Source organism: Falco punctatus (genome assembly GCF_963210335.1).
Source record: "Falco punctatus genome assembly, chromosome: 6".
Taxonomy (NCBI): Eukaryota; Metazoa; Chordata; class Aves; order Falconiformes; family Falconidae; genus Falco; species Falco punctatus.
Genome location: NC_137585.1, coordinates 8681113 through 8703567, shown reverse-complemented (window position 1 = coordinate 8703567; position 22455 = coordinate 8681113). Strand labels below are relative to the sequence as shown.

The window sequence follows — 22455 nt, the reverse complement described above, 5'->3', positions numbered from 1 at the left end:
ACAAATTTTCCCTCCTCCACACCTTACCATGTTTCCCCCACAAAAAAAGGCAAAAATGAAAATAAAATTAAAAAAAGAAAAAAGAAAAAACCACACCAACCCCACAATGTACAGGCTTTAACTCAGTGTTTTCTTAAGAAATAGTCTGCAGTGTTTGCACTTTGGCCACTGTTAAGATGCAGGCATAGAGAAGGGAGTGTTGGACTAGCATGTATTAAAGAAAAATGAACATTAACATTGCAGATCTCTCTCAAGACTAAAACACTAACAAATACAAGTCGATGCACGTTTGCTTTAAACTAGTGTAATTCTTTTCACATTGGATTAAACATTATTTTGTATACCAACATTACAGTGCTGTTTATCTCCTCCAATCATGCAAAAAATAGTTAAAACATGTCACTTCTGCCACAAATAGAATTATGACCAATTCCTCTACATACCTTCCGAAATCAGGATTTGAAATGAGAAAAACACAAGTACTAAAGCCTTCCTTCAAAAGCTTTGTAAAGAAATATAGACACAAAGCTGCCAATTAATACCAAGATGGCACAAATTACAGATTGGTACAGAAAGCTCACATTAAGTCAACTGACACTTCTCTCAGCCTCATCATTTGAAAGGCCGTATCCTGCAAGGTCAGAAAGTGATGACTTTAAAAGCGATCCTGAACTTATAGCTCCCATCTATAACAGTAGGAACAGTAGGTGTCCAGGAACTTTGAAATATCTGGTATTTAACACCTTAAACTCACATTGAGAATTTGAGGCACTCAGCAATTTACAGGATCAAGTCTTACAGAGGTAGAAGAGACTTAACTGGTGCAGTAATTCACAGAAGTTTCTAGAGAGCTGCCAGACCGCTTCTGAAATCTTCAAGTGAATCATGCTCAATGCCTGCCTGTGAACACACGTGAACTGCAATACATCTGGGGACCAAAGCAGCATCCAAATAAAATTCCTACTTAGGTTGTGAACTGAGCATCTTCATTAGAAAACTGATGCTGAAGAATCAACACAATTTTATGTTCTGCAAAAAAGCAGGGGCAGCAGTCACAGCACGGCATGCCTTTTACTCTTGCTCTCAATTGACACACCCCCTTCCTCATTCCTCTGAGCTTCTCTGATAAACAGCATTGCAAGTTGGTTTTAAAAAAAAAAATTTACAAGAGAGAGTTCTGTTGGTCATCTATTTACATGTGGCATCATTCCACAAGCAGTTTGATCTCATGGCTAATAGCTGGTTCATGTTGAATAGAGCCCCCGGGAGCTTGGTGAGCAACTCTCTCTCAGTGGTCTCAGGGTCGCTGTCGACAGAGCTGAGCTAGCACTCATATTGTCGACAGGCGGGCACTAGCTGGAGGGCCCAGCTCTGGCTCGCTAGTCTCGCTTCCGTGGACACCACAGAGAGCAAGGACATGCGCCGCGTCAAGCGACGGGGGTAAGGAGAGAAGCGGCATAGTCCGCTATGATACCAGCTACATCTAGATTACAAGCCTTGTCAAAGGCAATGAAACCTACATTTGCATTGGCCTCGCAGACGTAGAATGAACCGTCGTCCTTCATCAGCAGGTCAATGCCACAACACGTCCATCCCAGGATGTTTGACACTTGGACTGCCAGCTGCTTGCCTTGTTCACTCAGTGAGCACATCATCCCTACGCCACCTAGAAAAAGTGAAAATAAACCAACTTGCTGACTGTAGTCTGGTCACAGGTGACTGACATCCTTCTCAGATAACTGGTTGTTTTTTGGTTGGGAAGCTCCAAAGCGAGCCTGCAAGCACACTGCTGGTGACTCAGAAAGCAACCTCCTTTCCACAGTGACTACTAATGAACTTGAAGCCACAGCAGGGTTTCAAAAGATTCTGACCTGCCAAAGGCAGGTCAAGGGTATAACTTGTTTAAAAAACAGTTAAGTGCTGACTTTTTAGTTAAGAAAGATACCGTACATTTTTATGATCCTGGGATGTTAAAAACATGGCCTAACAAACCACCCTTGTTCTTTCTAAGGCAGAGACTTTCCATACATACTTGTAAATTAGCACAAGAAATCTTTCAGCAAAATCAAACCATGTGTTCCTGATAAGACTACAGCTCTAACAGATACAATTTGAGAGAGAAGAGGCTTAAGTCATTATCATCTGCTCATGTCCCTCTCAGCTTGCTATCGTAGGTTGCTCTCTCTAAAGCAACAGTTAAGGAACATTTGTGTCCGAACCTCAGCTGGTCCAGTTCATAGTCTACCTTCTAAGTATTACCGATACTGATTTTATCACAACACTTAAGTTTTAAAGAAACAAAAACCAAAAAAAAACCCACCCCCACCCAACAATGACAATCCAAGAAACATTTAGCAGAAAACCTTTCAGGCTGTATTTCCTTAGCATCGAGTAATAACTAAAACCTCTCAGGCATTTGGGGTGTTTTGACTAACCAAAACTGTACCACCCCACACCTGCTCAGGTTCAGCACTGTTTCAGCTAGGCTGCCTCAACCCTCCTACCCTCAGAAGCCCCCCATCCTGCACCCAAAGCCATGCAGAAACTCAGTTCTGAGAATGTTACAATCAGTGCGGCAACCTTCTTCTCTTTTCCTACCAGACATGGTTCTTTGGGAGAAAAGGCAGCAGGAAGGAGCCTGACAGACTTAATGCAGCACAGCAGCTGCATAATGCAATCCAACTGTTTATTGTCTTCAACAGTTTCCTCCCTTAACACTCTCTCCTACCCTCTCGCCAACTGGCCGTCTCCTCCACCTCCCTCAGTCTCTGTCGTCCTTTTTTTGTTCCTCTTAACAGGATGAAATAAATGACAACACAGCATTAGCATGACACTGCCACTACCACATCAGTTGCTCCATTTGTGTCCCTAGAACTTTCCCCTGCTTTTCATCCGTCCTACCCATTGTATTACTTTGGGCAGAGATTCTTTCTCTTTCTGTGTTTGCTCAACACACATCTCACTTAATCCTTACTCTCACGTTTCCTCTGTAAACCCCCAACAGTACACACAATCAATACAAACTAAAACCTGCAGCTTTTTTCAGTTGGGTTTGTGATTTTTACTAGATTTAAAAATTCTGATCAAAACTATGAACAATGCTTTTCCTACCAAGTGAGCAGTTACTCTGCATCCTCCCATCTGTTGAGCAGCGGAGCATGGTGCCCACCACACGACCTCCTACTACGATGACACGTACATCCTTGCCATGGGACTCTTTAACGTATTTTTGGAATAAGTAAGGGGCATCATGACGGATCAAATGGCTTAGGTCTGCCAAATGGTGCTTGTCTCGTGCCAGGAACACAGCTTTACCTGTATGAAGAAAAGAACATCAAGATGGGAAGAAGCTACCCATTTGAGCTGTGTCAGTGATTCAGCACATAAAAGTGAAACCTCCGACGACCAGTACACTGCCCATTCTCACAGGCCCCATCTGTAGCTTATACTCATTTACTCATTTACAAATTCTTCTGTGGTCATCAGTGTTCCACTGCTTCAGTGCTTCTAAATGTTCCAGTAACTGACAGAGTTCAGAAGCTGGGGGGGGGGGGGGGGTGGGGAGAAAAAAAAAACCAAAAAAAAAAAGGGAAAGGAAACAGCTTTAGATAAAGAAGGTGGTCTTGTAATTTCAAATCCTTTTGGTACAAGTCCTTAATGAGGAAAAAAGGAAGAAATACTTAAAAGAAATACTTAAAAGAGCAGCAGATATTTAATAAATAACACAGTTTTGTTCATCCAAGAGGACTGGACACACAGCCTACAGCTTTGACACACAGAAACCAATGACACAAAACTGTTAAACACCAAGCAGCTAAGAACTCTGAAGTCACCAGTGTGCCACTGCAGAACCAACCCAGGAAGTTGCTGAGAGTCGTTCTTCCCAATACTTACAAGAGCTCACAACTTCAGAGCAAGGCTTTGCAGTGGAACAACTACATTCAGAGGAAAAACACTAGACTCCACAGTATACAAGATAAATTAGCAGAAGATTCCACATGACATAAAATGAATGGAATGTGCTACAATTTTGGAAAAATCCTCTTTAGAAATAACTAGCTTTTGTGCAAGCAAACATCTCAAGAACTCGGATTTTTTTAACCCAAAACACACCCTTTCATTTCCCTTAATTTCTAGACCACACCAAAGACTTATTCGTTCTTCTCCAATTTTACTAATACTGATGAAAGTCACTCCTGAAACAGACTCTACCACTTTCTACCTCATATGTAGTCCCACAATATGGCATCCCTTTCCATCTTTAGCTATATTTCACAACTCCTCTTCCCCTTTCTTAAGGGCTCTCTTACGTGTCATGTTAGGTTTATGTTTTGCAATAAGGCTGCACAATATTTTCTGTGGCAGAACTGTCACTCAATTATGCTAGTGTTAACAGAGTACAAAAATCAATTGATAAACTGCCTATCTTAACTAAGGGAACAAAAACGCAGCAGTGGCAGAACTAGAAGAAATAACATGTGAAGAAAAATTTCACCAAGTGCTCCAAAGCCCAACTGGGGCAGCCTCTGCTTTGTCACGATTTATGGTCTCCATAACACAGAACACTGCCCGAGGAACAAGGAATTTCTCATTACAAACAGAGTATCAGAACGTAGGCTTAAAAATCATGACAAGAAAGCTAAAACCTCCATGTGCTTTCTCCCATTCCCAACTTTAGCTGTCCTACAGGCACTTAACAATCGTACTATATTCATAAACCTGAATAGGAAGAATGATGCCTTGGAGAGGACCTACTTAGTTCTTGGGAATTATGCAGCATCATGACATCTTGGCAAAAATGAGATTAGCACATGTGCTGCAGCATCAAACTATGCAGAAAAAGGGCCTAGAACAGTATGAGTTTTATGCATCAGCCAGTACCTATGACCATGTTTGCCTGATTTTTAAAATACAATTTGCAAATGACTGCTCTTCAATTAATCTGAAGAAGTTTCCCCAACTCTCTTAATGTCAAAGGACATGTACTATGCATAAGTTTGCACTAAAATGCCTGGGATTTGAAGTACTCTAAAGCAAAACCTGTAAACTGAGATTTACATGAGTTCTGGCTAAAAAAAAGAGAAGAAAGTCAAGAGCTTCAAACTCTAGAATTATTTAATAGATCTTAACAAGAGGCAGTGTCAAGTCAAATCCACTGTCTCAGATACTCCACAGTTGTCAAATTCAGCTTGCTGCAAGTCAATCTCCAGCTTGGCTTCACAGCTCCACAAGCACTTTAAAACCACATAAACAGGTATTACTGCCAACCGAAGCAGGTCTGATCTTCCTCTGCCCCAGCCCTTTGCTCTCACTCTTCCATTACATCAACACAAGCATTTGTGTGAGTAAATGATAATTCATGTAAGGAATTAATCCAAGTAAAAACCCATCCAGATTCATCCAACATCAGTTCCTGAATCTACTTACTACATGGCTACAGAAACACTCATGCCAGCAGAAGAGATGCACCAGAGCAGCAGAGTGGGAACAAACTGACAGACAATAAGAAGGAAGAAGTGGTGTGGTTTTGTTTAGCTTTTGTTTAAGGTAACTGCTGGTTAATGTGCTTAAACTTTGGTTTTTGTCTCTTTTTACTTCTAGCATTTATTAAATTAGTTTCAAAGTAAATTAAAACCAGTGCAACCTCCTGTGCAAAAGAACCCTGAAATTTATTTTAAACATTGTTTCCTTTAGTAGATCACTATCTAACATCAAACAAAATTGACGTATTTTTTCATATTCAACACTTAAAACAAAAGACTAATAGCAGAACAATTTAATCTGAACTTGCTGTATTATCACCAGCACTGTCATTCTGAAAAACACAGATCCAGTCTGACAAACAATACATGAGTTTTTATTTAAATCAGAATCCTAATTATAGACAAAGTCAAGTAAAAAAAGTCAAATTAAGACTGAATGAACCAAGATTTCATTTCTTATGCCTGTTTAGAAACATCCCTAAAGTCCATGTAGGCTTCTCTTTACTTCCCTAAGGCCAGACCTTCTATTATTCCAGTTCAAAGCCTTCCTCACAGAAGTCACCAACGCACCATAATTTTGAACCCCAAAGCCCCTGCTATTGGCAAGGCTAGGGTCTACTAAAACTGCTTCCCAGTGTTGCAGCCTACTCAACACTCAGAAGTCGAAGGGTGGTAGAAGTTAGATATACTGCAAAGAAGTCCAACACCTAATGGAAGACCTTCTTAACTATCATCCCTTGACGAGACAAAATCTTAAGAGCGCTGCTCAGAATACTCCTTGCCCTCACCCCTGACCTCACACCCACCTCGGTGACCCCGCGTGTTCTTCACCACCATAGGGAACTCCAGCACTTCCGCCTCATCAATCATTTTGGCAAAATTCTCATGACCACCTGGCAAAAAGAAAACCAACAACATTATGTGCCACAAATCCGGTGTGGCCAAATTGGGGATGTAATTGCCACACATTCCTCCCACCCTTACAGCTTAAACAATGCAGAAAAAAACTATCAGTTAAGAGTAACTTGGTCATAAAGCATGATCAGACTTTGAAGGTGTTTGTGATCTGTGGGATACTAACTCCTACTTCCTTTGAAATTGAAGATACAATTTGACAAAGGCCTCTTGATCACAACCCCAATGGCTCAATACAATCTTCCAAATCTGAATGCCCCAATTCTACCATCTTGGTCCAGTTTATCCCTTTTACTTTATCAAATCCCAACTTTTCAAATGTCTAGCAGGAAAATAGCACAGACATACCACCGGTAACAGTTCCATCCGAACTACAAACCAGGAAAGCAACATGGGATACAAAGACAAGGTATAATCCAGAGAGCAGCAACAACCCAAATCTCCACCTCCCCCCTTTCCAAGGCTTAACGCTCCTGCATGTCATTTGCCCTACTGCCTGAAGTAGTATTTCAACCTTTTCATCTCACTGCATCTGTAAGGACCTTAGAGAGTAGTTTTTAGTGACCACTCACATGATTATGGCTGAGTTCAGTTCAATTCACAGAAGGCTGACCACAGTACAAGAAATACAGAAAAGAAAGTCAGCAGACAAAAGGATGAAACTCCTCTAAAAGCATGCGCAGTGAAGTGCAGAAGTTAAGCCAAGACACTGGTCACAAAGCCAGCAGCAGCCATCACTACCCTGCCATGGATTTTAATGCGTATCATTGAGTATCATGTCACTCAGCACATCCTGGTTTTCTTGGCAAAGCCAGCTCTCACTGATAACTTGATAGTTGTGTTAAAAAAAAAAAAAAAAAAAAAAGGAGGAAAAGTCATGCTTCTGTCAAATTCCAGAGGCCAGCATTAAAAGAAGTGGCAGGGAGTTATGAACAACGGTGTTCTGCAGTTACCCCATCATTCATTATCTCCCCTTCCCCCCAAAAAAAATTTAAAACTCATTCCTTTTTCACAGGGCTAGAGCAACGAAATCTATAAAGAAACGGTATGTTTCTTCTCCAATGTGTTTTCACAGGAATTAATGGAAACGCGTGTTTTTGTTTTTGTCAAGTTTGTTTGTGTTTTTGTCAAGTTCCTATTACAAAAGCCTACTGGTGCAACTACAGAAAGCGGAGGAAAGCACTGGTATTTCCCAAGAAGGAAAGGAAGGCTGAGAGCTATCTTCAGTTCTTTAATACAATGTAATCAAAAGCAGAAATAGCATCAGGGTAGCTCAGACAAATGGCTCCTCTTAATCTAGCACTCTTGTCAGGAGCAACAGACTTCAGAGGCAGGCACAAAAAACATTAATAATTAACTGTTCTGGTGGGAAACAAATGCCAAACAATTGCTAAAAGTAGAACACAAGGGCCTGTACTCTTTTTATCCTTTCATAATAACTAATATATTTGCAGACATTTTTATTCATATAGAAGCTTAATCTACTTCCAGGTTTTACCAAAGTCTAGTTCTTTATACTATCCTATGACATTTAGTTCCCCAAGTTCTTGTCCGTTGTCTCAAGCAACTGAAAAAAAGAGTTCCAAGTGTTTTAGTAGTAACAGCCAAAGTTAGCTGCTTGGGGGGCTGAGGTACAATTAAAGTCCTCTTGCCAAAGCACCACAGCTAATCAACAAAGCCAAAACCAGAATCTCATTATTGTGCCTTTAAATTCCTTTTCCAGTTACTGAACTTATCTGTGGAACAAGCCTCATGCTACTTAATTCTACGGATCTCCAAAACTTGACTCTTATCTTCAGCACTGCAAAAGCATGAATCATGATAGGCAACTATGCTATCTTTTTGATCCAAAAGCCTTACCATATGAGAAAGTGTCTGGAAGAGGCACACCATGACCAGCAAGTTCTTGAAACGTCCAGAACTTGTTGACGCAGTTGAGGATGGCTTGGGGACGATTCATCAAACGACAGCCCATCTTCTCCAGGTGGCGAAGGACTGTGATATCACTGTCACTCTGGACCCAAGGTGTTGGTACACGTACAACCACCACTTGTGGGTAAGCAGTAATGAGCTCCCCATTCACCCGGAGACCTGAAAAAGGAAAAGAAAAACACCTCAATCAACTACAAGATCTTCAAGGAGACGGTAAACAGGCAAAGAAATACTGCACTGTATGTGACACCAGACTTCAACAGCGAGCATTAAAACAGTTCAACTCTCCCTAAAATGCATCTTGTCAGTCATGCTGTTTCATACTTAACCCACTGAAAACTAGGACCAGGCAAACAACAGACTGTATTAGGGCACACAACCTTGGGCTCCTTCCTAGGGTGAATGCCTTTTTTGTAGGTTGGCATGTCATCCTTTCTCTGGCTGTCAGCTGCACACTACATTCACATCAGCAGTATCAATAGCACAGGAGGTTCCTGCCTCCCACCGCTGGTTCTTGCCTACATAACACAATTCATACCTTTCCCAGTCCCAGCTGTATTGATCCCCCGTTTGTGGTATTACATTACACAACATACTGCCAAAGTAACAGAGATTATATATGACCCTTAAAAAACAACAAATCCTGCAGTAGTTGAAATTACCTGTGTTAAAAATATCTGGTTTATACTAAATAAGTACTCAAGAATAACTTTGTCAGCTAACAGGGCAGCACCCTGTGATACTAAGTCAGAAAGCAGAAGGAAAGCCCGCTTTGCCACCAAGACCAATGTATTATTTAGTCATGACCTATAGTTTACAGGCTGTCTCTGAAAAAGAAACACTGAAAGACAGGCTGCAGGAGTGGGAATACAATATAATTGGACAGGAAGGCACCATACTCAACAAAGACAGTCTGGCATCTGAGGATGGGAAAAGACAAACAGGATTTTATATTCACTTCATTTGCCTTATGTTCGAAGTAAAGCTTTCTGACTTGAGTGTAAAACACACAGCTCACACTGCTGTCAGCACCTTAACAGTTAAAAAGGAGAAAGAAGGTGTGCTGAGAAATCACAGGGCATCTGCATTTCTGTGCCTGTGAAAGGCCAGCTGTAACTATTCAGATCTAGCCCAGATTAATTACCTGATTAGCTCTATTCCTAAGATGTTACTTCTCAAATAGACTTGAGTCTACTCAACCTGAAGACACATATTGCCAGGCAATATATTTCATTTCAAGGCACATTTGAATTAATTGGCAGAGTGGGGGGAGAGGGAGGGTGTCCCCCTCTCTGTACTTCCCATTTTCTTTTCTTCTCCCAACCAGGATGTATTTTAGAGCTTGCCTTAAATATAAGGAAGCAACCACATAACTCCCAAAATGGAAGTAGAAACATGCTACCCAGTCCTCAGGAGGACACAGAGCCACAGTCTGGAAAGGCCAAAACAGAGCCGTGTCCAATACAAATCCCCTTTTCCAATCCCCATTGCCATAATTGCACAGAGATGAGAAAACATAAGCAGACGGGTGCTCTGGCTGCTCACCTCATTAGCACCAAGCACTGCCGCATTGCAGCTGACATGACTTGCGTGTTTAAGCAAGCAGGCTTCAGACACACACACACACCATTTTATAGAGGCATCTCAAGCAAGATTAAAAACAAGACACTGCTAAAAACCTAACCAGAATACAAACATCAGGAAATGGGACTGCCATCTCCTTTAGCCAGGAAAAGAGTACAGATTCAGCAAGCAAAAGATTGTTAATTTCCTAGTCAGATTCCACCTTACACACGTATTTTTGCATTTGGTGCACACCCACTTTTTGCCACTGTAATTACATGCATGTCCTGATCCACATGCGAGCAGTGTAACAATCATTTTAAAAAGGACTGCATTTTTCTACAGAGCCCCAAAACTAACACTGTATCTTTGCAGTGAACCAGAACTACATAGTTTTCTAATTCATAATCTCTTATTGTCCATTTTGTTGTTTCGCTTTACAGTCACACCACATGCTGAAGTTTTGCACCATGGAGTCTGAAAAAGAAAAAATAGCTGTCTGAGGACATGTATATGCCTCACTTGGAATTCTCCTGAATACCTGCTTTAGACTTGACTATCAGACCGGTATAAATTCAGCCAAGCCACCATCCTCCTGGAGTGACTTTGGAAGTACAACGATGTTATCAACAGAACAATCTGAGCTTTTGTTCCAGATTCAATCATTTTCTCTGGTCTGGATACTGTTCTCCCTTGAACAAAAAATTCTCTCCCCTCATAGAAGACAGTTTACAAACAAAGAGAAGAGCTACTCAATGAAATGTATAATTTGAATCACTACCACTGACATGCGCCATAAAAAATTAGCTGCAGTCTCCCAGCAACACAGTGCTGCGAACAGAAGCAGCTTTATTACAGTAAAAAGGAGAGCCAGATTCTGCCATTTTGGAACAAGCCCATATTCAGCATACCATCTGAGACCCAGCAGTTAACAATCAGGTTAATGGTCGTTATTGCCAAGTGGGCTGATAAAATAGTATTTATTCACTACGATGTGCTGAAAGCAGTAACACAGAAAATATTAATGTATATAGTTAATTTCTCTTCCACAGAACCAATTCATGAATGCAAAGAGGGACAAAGGAAAAAAAGATGTATTAAAGAATGGCTAAGAGGTAATCAATTTATTTAAAAAAAAAAAAAATGGAGATGACCTCTCTTTCCTTTGTAGTAATAGTACCATCCTGGTCCCAGAACAGCAGCAGTGAGTTAAATTCGCAGTTGCCTGTGGACAACGAATCCCCCTCACAAACACTCAGAGGGCAGATGTTCAGATCATACAGAAGTACCTTGACAAATAACACGCTGGTCCATTTGTTGGCATTCTCAGTGGATGCCCATGACACTGCAGACATGGCAAACAGAGCTATACAGTCCTTTGAAGTACCAATACCAAGAGCCAGGAAAGAGAGATTCCATGCTTATCTAATACTATGAACTTTAACAACATGTAACAACCACTTTAGCAGTGTCTTGGGAACAATTTCTTAGGTTATCATAAAACATTTGGGTATTCTTTGGCTCTATGAGATACAGACTTCTGAGTTGGAATATCACACTATAAAAACAGCCATAAATTCTGCACTTGAACAAGATCTGTTCTTTCGCTCAGTACTACGCTTTCCTTGTTCTTCCTCTGCAAGATGAAACTCTCCAAAACGTAATATAGTAGACCTTTAACATTATACACCTAACATCACAGTACTCGGATGAAAGTGCAAAAAGGAATTTTTGCAATGCAAACTGTTAATCACCTGGGAATTAACTTGACCAGTTACACATCCTTCAAAGCCAAAAAGCCTCAAGTTTCTCTCAAAGACAGCTCCAAGCAGCACATGGTATAACTCAGTGGGTAAATGCATAATTTCTCACCGGTTCACCCAACTGGTCCTGCTGCTTTTAATTCCCAAAAAACAGCAGGTGAGCTTAAAGTGCAAAGTAGCTGGTCCCTGCTAAAAAGGCTTATTTTGACCCAAACAGATTAGAAGCTTCACATGAACCCGTGAAGTTCATAGAAAATGGATGCAGCACTAAACTCTAGTGAAGACAAAAGAGGCAGAAACTTCTACAGCTGTTACCAGTGAGATCGGAAGACGTTATCCACACCCTAAGATCTCAGAACAGTAACATCCAACACGGTACAGCCTGTTTGCATAGCAAGACACTTAGGATGACAACTGCACCTCGACAACCTGATACAGTACAAGTTTAGGGTGGATGCACACGCTTTGAAAAAAAACCCACCAAATTCTGGAACTTCCCAGCCCTCATTCATGCATGTGGGGTTCGTTCTGTACCTTGCCTTCTTCCCTATGACAAATTTCTCTCACAATCACAATTTCTCAATTAAAAAGCCTCACTCTTAAGACAGTTTTCGTTTAGGCGGCACACATTCCAAATGAAATGCCTCAAAATACAGACATACAAACAAAACTGAGTTACCCTGACTTAACAAGTTGCTGCCCACCAGCTAAGACTCCTAAGCTGTGTTCTTGTTCCCACCCTACAGCAAAACACAAGGTAAAATGCTTGACGCAAAGCCCAAGTGAAGGTTTTCTACAATAATGAATCTCACTACACAACTGGGACAAGCCAAGTGCTTAAATACAGGCATTGTAACAACACCCCGTAAAGCCTGCAAGCCAAACATTCTGCGAGACAATCACAACTACAGCCAGAGTACGTAAATTCTTAAACTGCAGCCTCACACCTTTCACACTCCAATAAACATTGGTGCTTCATCTATCCAGTTATCCTACTCTCTTGCGCTTTAGAAACTCTAAGAAGCATTTCTGCACTGATGGCATTATGGATGGCTAAAAAGGATTACGATTTCAAGAAACTGTGTGTGGCTTCTGAACATCTTAATTCACACCCAAGCAGCATTTTAGAAACTCATTCTCTTCAGTTTGCACTTTACACAAATCCCGTTCAATCCCTGCAAGTATCAGTTCATCGGCAGGTTAATAGCTACTGCAAAGCAGTATCTAATGTCCAGTTCGCATGTTACGAACAACTGCACTTTCAGCTGAAACAGTGCAAATGTTTTCACAGAAGGAACAGTTTCAGGAGATGGGTCTAAAATCTCAAAGATAAGGACATAAAAAATAATTGCACAACTTTTCTAACTCTCATTACAGCAAACGTCAGGCATTTTTAACTAATGATTTAACAAAAATCTAAATACTATCAAGTAATTTTAGGAAAGTATTTTCATTCCAAATTATGATTACAGAAAACAGTCAAAAAAAAAAAAGCAAACTGAGTCACCAAGACCATGAAGTACTTAGGACTCAAATTCAGGTCTTCAAATACAGCATATGACCATAAAAACCACAGCCAACTTTGTCAATAAAATGGTATGATACAAAGCTAAATACCTTAAGTATTCAAAACACAAGCAGAAGATGATCTGGGTAGGCTTACATGTAAATCAGATTGCTGACATCAAGCTTCTCTTTTTATATTATTTCAATCATCAGTATTAATTCATAGACTATGATAGATGAAAAGACTAAAGCAGCTGGAAATGTCAGAAGCTATGGCCTGGGGAAGAAAACCAAAGGACACTGACGTAAGAGTAACAAAGGAGAAATTTTCTCAGGGAGAAATACTACATTTACGTTTACTTCTACATGTACATCAGAAAAACCTAAATCAGTAAACAGTTTTCCATGATGAAAAACACCAAGCCCTTCAATCTGTGCCTGAAGACAACTGATAGCTGCCTTGCTACCCATGGAAGTTCATGACCAATCATACCACATTTCTGACCAAATCATTCAAAACAGCAAGAACGATGCACAAAAGGTGGGTTTTGCAGAAGTTCCCTATTCAGTGCTGCCACAGATCCAGCAACATGAAAGACTCTAGCCATTAAAACATCTTCTTTCAAACTGACTTCCAAATATATAAATTTCACAGAATATGAGATATGCGTGACTATAAGAAGTTTAAAAACGTGTCAACAAGGTTAAATTATTCCTTGTAGAGCATGGATAGCTACCAAAGGAATCCTCACCTCTGCGGCCACAGCTGCCACAAGCAGCCAGTTCTCAGAAGAATTAAACATCAGTGACTGCCTCTGGTGAAACTCCTAATAAAAGTCAACTGCTCTGAAATACGTAAGTAAAACAAAGCAGGGAAAAAGTGTTTCAGTATTCAGACGGATCCAATAGATGCAATACATTTCTAATAGGCATAGCATACAAGTGGAACAATGCATGGTCATCATGCATACATTCCAAAAAACAAAATCTGAAGCAGATTTTCAAAAGCACTAAACATACACCAGCTCCCATCACATTCCCAACAGAAGCTAACAGGGACTGAGAACTTCCAAAAAATATTACCCAGATTTTTCCTCAAGAGATCTGTATGCTATCCTGAAAGTCTCCAGCTCTCTCAACCTCATTATACCAATTTATTCATCCATCCATCCATGGAGTTGCTAACGTTTCCCAAATGAACAGTCACTCAGCATGCAGGCTATAATGCATTCAACTTATTCAGCTGGGAAAACCAAGCTAGCCTTCCATCACACAAACCTTTCCTCATATTTTGAGGACATCACATTTTGCTACCTGCTCTCCCCAATTAATCAGTTGTTCTAACAAAAATCACTGAGTTTTTCTACAAACCTAGACTCACTCATGTTCTCAAAACAGTGCGTTACTATTTCTGGTTCATTCCTCCTTCCGACGTCTGTCAGCCACAAGACACTGCATAATATTTGTGTTAAAGTTCTAAAGTGTTTAATAATTACTTACAGTTTACTTGCAGAGAATTAAATGTGTTTCATTCTAATTGCCATATAAAAGCAAGCTTGAAAGATCAAAAGGGAAACACCCCAAACGTTACCAGCAGATTACTAGCACTAACAAAATATAATTCCCTCACCAAACTCAAACACCAGTAGATCTCTAAAATTTTTAACTCTGCATACTTCAAACAGATATTCTGCCAAGAGAAGGGCAGAATTTAGGAATAATTAACAAAAGTAGAATTAACATTAACAAAATACTATTCTATACCTCAAAAGCTTGCTGCAATATGTTGATTTAACTTTATGTATCTTATAAAACAAATGTAAGCAACATAAATTCCCACAAATTGGGTGATATGTAGTGAAGCATAGCACTTTAAATGCAATTTTATTTAAACTAGAACTTAACCTTCGAAGAGCAGCTAAGCACTAAATGTTTAGAAATCCACTGATTTATTAGCACCAAACTGAACTTCCCCCTTCGGAGTTGCATAGCATTTTCTCCTGCATCACTTACCACCTGACAGCCACACTTTATTAGTTTGAATGATAAGTTGTCACAATTCCTCCAAAATTCCACTGCCATGCAAAAGCCCTTTCGGTATCTAGCATTACCGAGCTATTTTTTACTCCAGTGTACACAGAAACAGATTTCTACAATAGTTCTGTGCTGGGTGTTCTCTCCCTTCCTATCCTACTTGGCAGTTTTTCAAACCAAATTAACAAGTTCTACCATTTAACCCTATGGGTTTAATATGAACTCAATTTCTCCTCCACACAAACTTAACCAAAAAGGCTTTCTTGCCAAGATACACTTCCATAGCTCAGCAGTTCAAACACAGTTGTCACACACAGCAGAGACAAAACTGATCTCTCTACAACGGTCCTATGGCCATTCTATTCTGAAACAGAGAAATACAGAGCAGCAGCTTCAGCTTCAATTCATAAATACCTAACGCAAGCATTGTGAAAATGTTCACAAAAGGCCACTGCTGCAGCCCCAAACAGAAAGCAAGCAGGCACCAGAGTTAAACCTCTACTTCATGTTCCTTCCCAGATCAGAAGACCTCTTCCCTTCCCCAGGAAGAACACTGAATCATTCGTGCACAGGCTACTGAAAATGGTCAAAAACTGGGGAATGGCAACAATGCTCAAAATTATTATGGCCATCCCAGCCTAGGGGTTCTTTTTGGGCACATGGGCAAAACAGACCAGATGCCTACACGCATTCCTCACTACATCAGTACTAAGCAGACTGATTGTGGCTAGATCTGTTTGAGCTACATTTCTAGTCACAATACATTGTTTGCTTATAATCCCAAAGCACTTCAGTCATGCATAAATGTGAAGTGAATGGACCCAAACATAAAACCACATGTAAAAGGTATGTTACAAACACAAATTAATTCTAGGCCACCATTTTGCTCTGAGAATTGATTTTATGGTAAGTATACAAACTATACTGAAATCATGTTAAAGCCTTAGCTACCATTATTATATGTATATAAACACTCACACAGTTAATTAACTTTCATCACTAAGAAAAAAATTCATTTCCAGGGACTACTTAAAAGACATTCAAACAAGTATAGAAAGAAATATACAGAATTTTAGCCCTATTCCCAAACATGGATGATTTAGTGATATAACTGTTAAGATGCATTTTAAATGGGGCGCTGTAAAAAAAAAAGAAATGTAAAGAAAAATGCCACAAGAGGGGACTCAAAAGATTCACTAAACAAAACAAAACTGTGTTGGAAAAGATGCGATTTCAAACACCTTGACAAGTCAATTTCTGCTTTTACCACTGAGTTTATTTAAAGTTCTCATCACACATCTGCTTTTCTAATTTGCCTCTGGGCAACATTAGAAGAATTTTAAATATTTTCCATATCCAACTTAAAGCAAAAATACTCAGGATGAGATCCACTTAAATTTACTGAAGTTAAAAAATAAAAGTAGCTGTTGATCAAAGTTTTAAATTACTCGAATTGTAACAAAGCAAAGTCTCTCACAGCTCAAGTTAATGACTGAGTGCAAGGGAGGTGGTTTTGACGTCAATGTTGCAAAAACGTCCCCCAATTCTTACACAAGTATACGCATCCACACATGCTATACAGCCACTACATAAGCAGTGAGTAGATTGTCTGTTGTGTATTAGACTTCCCAAAGCTCTCAATGATTATAACAACTCCTCATATCAACAGAAAGCTCAGGCTCACAATTAGGATTTATGTATCCTGCCCTAACTCACTACGTGCCTTCAAAATTTATTTGCAGCAACTACACTGCAAGTACTTACCTTCTTTTTACATGTGGGAAAAAAAAAAAGCATTGAGTTTCCTGATCTAAGCCAGAGCTGACATGCATGAGGACAATCTTGTCTTTTACCACAACACTGGCAATGTGCTCCCATCATCTCTCCTTTGTCCGGGTTTTAGCGACCAAGTGGAAGCCAATGGGGGAGGCAGTGTTTTCAGCTTACCATAGGTCTGCAATTGTTAGTATCATCATCGTGAAAAAACAAGGCATGATGAAAGGGAGACCACCACTGCTACTCTCAGCAGCTTAAGCCCAAAAAAAGTGAAACTAAGTTTGGGGTGAGGTTTCACAAGATAGCTGAGAGAACAAACTTACCAACAAAACCAAAGGAGGCAGTCTCACTGCCCTGTTCTGACCGTACAATTCCACTCTCCCTTGCTTGATTTCTGGCACTTGTCTCATCCTCTCCATGTGTAAGGTCAGATAGCTACATTTGCAGAGCACCATTCAGGAGGTTTTGTGCTCCATTATTTACATGAGACATTTGTGAGGCAAGACCTCAGTTAAGCAGATCCCATAATGCAAGAGCAAAGGGTGGTTATGCAGAGACAAGGAGAGGTGAGGAGTAAGGCAGACTGCCTTTTGGGCATTGAAAGTCCAATCTGTTCTAACATCTCACAAACTACTGCACTCGTACACAAAAAACACTACAATCAACACAAGTCAGCTGCCACAGAAACAGTCCTGCTCTTTTGTTATTGCAGCTGCTGCTTCCAAATCCCATGATGCCTCCCCACTCCACCTGCAAAAGTATCTGCACACCTACATGACAACCTGAGAAGGCAGCAGAGCAGCAAAAACAGGTAGATAATAGGGAACGCTTTCCTCTACTTCTTTCAGTGTCAGTGTCATCTTAAAATTTTCTGTATCTTTCAAATTACTCCTGAAGTAGACCAGGATTTGAGAGATTATTTGGATTAGCAAGAACAGGTTTACCGGCCACTGCTACCACCAAGCCTGTTGCAGCATGCTTAAAGTAACTTCAGCTTTCTTGAAAGAATCTCAGCCAAAAGCAGAAAAAAAGAACAGTCTAAGTTTAGTAAGGAAAAAAAAAAAAAAAAAAAAGAGAGGAAAAAAAAGAACGCAAAGCATTTTAATATTTTTTATTATCTTTTAGTTATTAGCTTTTTCTCTAAAAGGAAGGAAAAAATTCTTGGCCAGAGAAAAAGAGAACTACAAATGCAAAATACAAAAAGGTAACAGGGAAAAGCCTCATTTAAGAAACTCTATATGAAAGAAAGCTCTCAAAAAAAATTAGAAGGGGTTCTAATACAGCACTTTTCCTATTTGTTTTATCAACTTGTGTTCCTCTCCTCAATGATTAAAGGCTGCAAAGTAATTCCAAAAGTTTGCTGAGAGAAAGGGTTTGGGTCATTCCTTTAATATATTAAGACTATACATTTATTAAAACAAGGAATGCCTTTTTGATGCATGATTACAATTCCCAAGTTTGACAGTAACACAAATTGTTAACAGCAGTATCCATAATCAGGAAAAGCTTGCACATCAGTAGTAGCGAGACTGTTTCAGTGCTAACATCCTGATTTTCAAGGTCTGACTGTGTAGACCATGGGAGTGGAAGTGCTGTACCATAGCTTCAGTAACCTCACCTGCTCAAAAACAGTATGAAGGGATGCTGATGAATTTGGGGGAGCATTAATGCAGTGTCCCCAGAAATGTCTAAAATACAGTTTCATGTTATATTTAACCTGGTTCAACTGTGTGCTGCAGCAAAAAAAGTGATCTCCTGTACGCCCATATTTTAATTCTCATCTTGCATCAGACCTAGTGATCATACAACCATATAGGATGTCACATCAGATTGTTGCTCTGGGGAGGGGGAAAAAAGGTGGGGGGAGAAGAGAAAAAGAAAACCAGTGATTGTTTTTGCATTTGATAACTAGCTAACAGCTCACCAAGTCATGAAATCATTACACTGCAAGGGAAGCAACAGGAACACCTAAAGTGTGAGGGGACAGCAGGACCATTTCTTTCAGCAATGTTCAGTATTTATGTTAGGAAGCATTTTATTGTGTTTTTCACTTAATACTATAGTTGCAGAGTCATAGGACCTGCATTTGCACTGGCATTTAAAAAAAAGTGGTCCTATTCTGCTCCTAGTACTCTCACTCAATCTCCTCACACTGCTCCCTGTGTGCTAGTAGTGTTCATGTGCCTGTAAAATGAATCAGGTGAGCCAATTCCTCTAAATTAATTCCAAACCAGCAACACTTTTTTTTTTTTGTTACCCCTGAGCAATTTCTAAGTTTGATCTGTTACATTGCCATAAAAAAATATTTGAGCCAACTGTAGAACTAGTGTGACAAGTGAGCACATACTTATCTGTCTCTACTTAGAATACATACCAGAGCAGGGTATCACTGAACAAGACTGGTCAGAAACAACAGAAAGCAGTGAGAATGGCCAGGAATACAGCCCTATGCTTAAGGATTTTATTTAATTAATTATTTACAGCAGACTCTGTACTACTCCCTTTAGATTATGTTTTGTCTTTTGCATTATGGCTTTTAAATAAGATGATCAATTTAGAAAGATATTCAGATAATCTGCAGTGAATGTGAATGTCAAATTAGTATGATATCCTGACAATCGAATATCATGCGAACTGAAGATCTGTCGGTACATCTCTCATGCCTAGTATTGACAAGTAGGAAAAACCCTAAGGCATGTACTGAAAACCAGACCAGCTCAAAATGGTACCAAAACTATTTCAAAGTTAACATTTATGATAAATGCTTTGTACGTAATCATAATTTTCTTAGAAACTCAATGTTTTAATGATCTGTGAATACTCTGAAAACACAGATTAGCACTTCCAAATGAAAAGCCAGTATCATACTAGTGTCAAAGGCAGCATGTACCAGGCCTAAGAAAAGAGTAAGGCTGCGAAAGGAAGGGAAAGTTACAGACCTAGAAAACAGAGATGTGACTGGAATAGACCACGCAAACCTTAGTAAGTTGTGAAGAACTGAAACTTATGAGAATGGTTACTTCAGATCTGAATTAAAAGCTGTCCTCTTCTCCCCTATTTACCTCTCTCCCGCTTACCCAACCTGCTTTAGTTGACAACGGCAGTAGGGTCCTAACCCAACCAAACACCCGTGAGCTAGAGACTCAGCAGTTGCTAGAGCTAAGAGAAAAGTGAACACGCAGGAAACAAAGGGACCATGTGCTGTCATCAAAAGAAGATATTCCTATACCCATCTCCCTACTGCTTGCACTGAAGAGCCCACTTTGGTACCTACGCACCCACGTTTGTACCACTGGTCACCTCAACAAACCTGAATGTCAGAAAACTGACGGGTGGAAACAAGTGGGTTTGGTTTTTGTTTTTTAGCAAATGTCATTAGCTTGTGATTAGAAGATGAGTGGAAGTGCCCACACAAGAAAGAAAAGATGGCATAACTGGGAACAGGGGAGAAAGAGGGAAACAAGGCCTCCTTACTTTGGAAGCCAGGACCTGTAAATTTACCCAGGCCTTATGATGAAACCTTTACCTAAAACCACTGCTCAGCACAGACCACGCTTCAAAAGCAAAACCAGACATCTGTTTATAATCCAGACACAATCTTTTAGTTTCTGCGCGCCTGTAGGTGAGACCTCTTGTATCTCATTAGGATTTTTGTACGATGATTCCCACTAGGAGATCTCAGAACATTCCTGGGTCAAGTAAGCATGGTTTACAGCGCTTAAAAGTCTAAAACATCCTCAACTGACAGAACATCCACTTGCAGCAGATATATGTCCTTTTATATTATCTATCCAGAGCACATCAACACTGAGAGCCTTAGAAACAACAGGTTCTGGAATCCCACCACCCTCAAATGTAGAAAGTCATAAGCACTAAACAATACCATCCTAAGACGCAAGTCTTAAAATATTACAGAACAAGAACAGAGACTAAATATATGTAAACTAACCTTACTGAAAACTCCCTCCACTCTTAACAGTCAGTCAGTCTCTCCCATGTTTTAAGTGTCCAATTTCTGTTCATTTTAAATAGCAGGTGAAGAAAAAAAATTAAGGACACACCTGAAAAAAAATGGATAATTGGAAAGGTCTTTCCAAAAGCAGAAAGAAATCCAGAGGAAGAAGTCAAGCAACCCAGAATGGCAAAAGATTCTCCTCCCATCTGAGATGAATATAAAATCTTCCTTGCAATGCCAAAATCTACTAAATACCTTTAAAACACATAACTTATGCACCTCAACTCTCTCCACTACCAAACACCACCTTCTTTCATCTTAGTAATTCACCCTTTTATTACTTAAGCAAACTGTTGAACGGAGAAGTATCCCATGTGAGTTTTCAATTTGTAACAAAATCAAGCATCCTTCCTATCTGTCTCCCGTAATAGAAGAGACACCTAAAAGCATTTCCACAGTCAGAAACTTTTAATAAATAATATCAAACTATCTGTCCTTTCCAAGTGCTCCTAAACATGTTTAACTGAGTCTGAATTCTGGGGAATGGAAAGAACCCCTCAGCTTAGTGTTTTGACGTGTCATTGCAGTCCAAGGACTTTCTATTCAAAACTGCACTGAATTAATGAATTAGGGCATTATTTCAGAGACAAGTGTATCCTTCTTAAAGGAAGGAATTTAACAGTGATATTTCAGGAAAATTTTGGGTTAAAACTGACTCTGAAGCTTGAAGAGGTAACATCAACTCCTACTAACAGTGAGATTCTGTATCTTTTTTTTTTATGTTTTTTTGGCATGTCAGAGAAAAACTTGATCTACTCAGATACACGCAACAGTTTCAGGTCTCTTAACGAGTACAGTATTTTCCTACACCAAAATTAAAAAAAAAGGCCAAAAGAAAAAAAAATGGTTCTAGACCAAAAGATATAACCTAAAATTTCTTAAGTTTTGGCAGACATTAGTGTAAGATCATACACAAAGCAAAGCAAGAGAAGGAAGAAATGCATTTTCCCCCACAACTCCATAAGCTCAACTGGCTTGTCTCCTCTTCCCAGCTCTAGAGGGTTAAAGCTACACTGCAGTAGCTGCACGTCCTCCATGCCCATACTGCAATGAAAATACAAGTATAACACAACAGTATTATTTCTCACCTGTTCTGGATGCAGAAGCTTCCACCTAGTGCCAAAAAGACGATAACTAATTAAGACATTTGCTTAGTATGTTCCCTAATTAAGACATTCCAAGGAGTCTGTAACTACCTTCTTAAAAGAAAATGCTCCTCAGAATTACACAGGTATATACTCCTTCCAGCAAGACCAGTCAAATGAAAAAATCATGCAGTGGTAGTATTGTACTCGCAGCAGAGTAAAGCAAGCAGAAGGGACATTCCCCACTGTCAGTTTGGTTTGACCTTTGAGGGTAAGACATTTAAGAGATGAGCTATTTTACTGCTAATCTCTAGTTTGTAAATGTAGCCCTGAGCTTACCAATCCCTGCAAATTGATAAATATCTTTATATGAATTTACTCTG

General features: G+C 39.8%; 1 protein-coding gene across 1 annotated transcript in view; it reads right to left on the bottom strand.

Moving 5' to 3' along the window:
* Positions 1-7: 7 nt before the first annotated feature.
* The window catches only part of RIMKLB (ribosomal modification protein rimK like family member B), a 46393-nt gene continuing 23945 nt past the window's right edge, over positions 8-22455 (bottom strand). The window contains 9 exon segments of the mRNA XM_080391247.1: positions 8-1230; positions 1233-1322; positions 1325-1346; positions 1349-1392; positions 1395-1436; positions 1439-1666; positions 3112-3315; positions 6290-6376; positions 8259-8489. Of these exon segments, the coding sequence (XP_080247373.1) occupies positions 1205-1230; positions 1233-1322; positions 1325-1346; positions 1349-1392; positions 1395-1436; positions 1439-1666; positions 3112-3315; positions 6290-6376; positions 8259-8489 (974 nt within the window). The 3' untranslated portion in view covers positions 8-1204.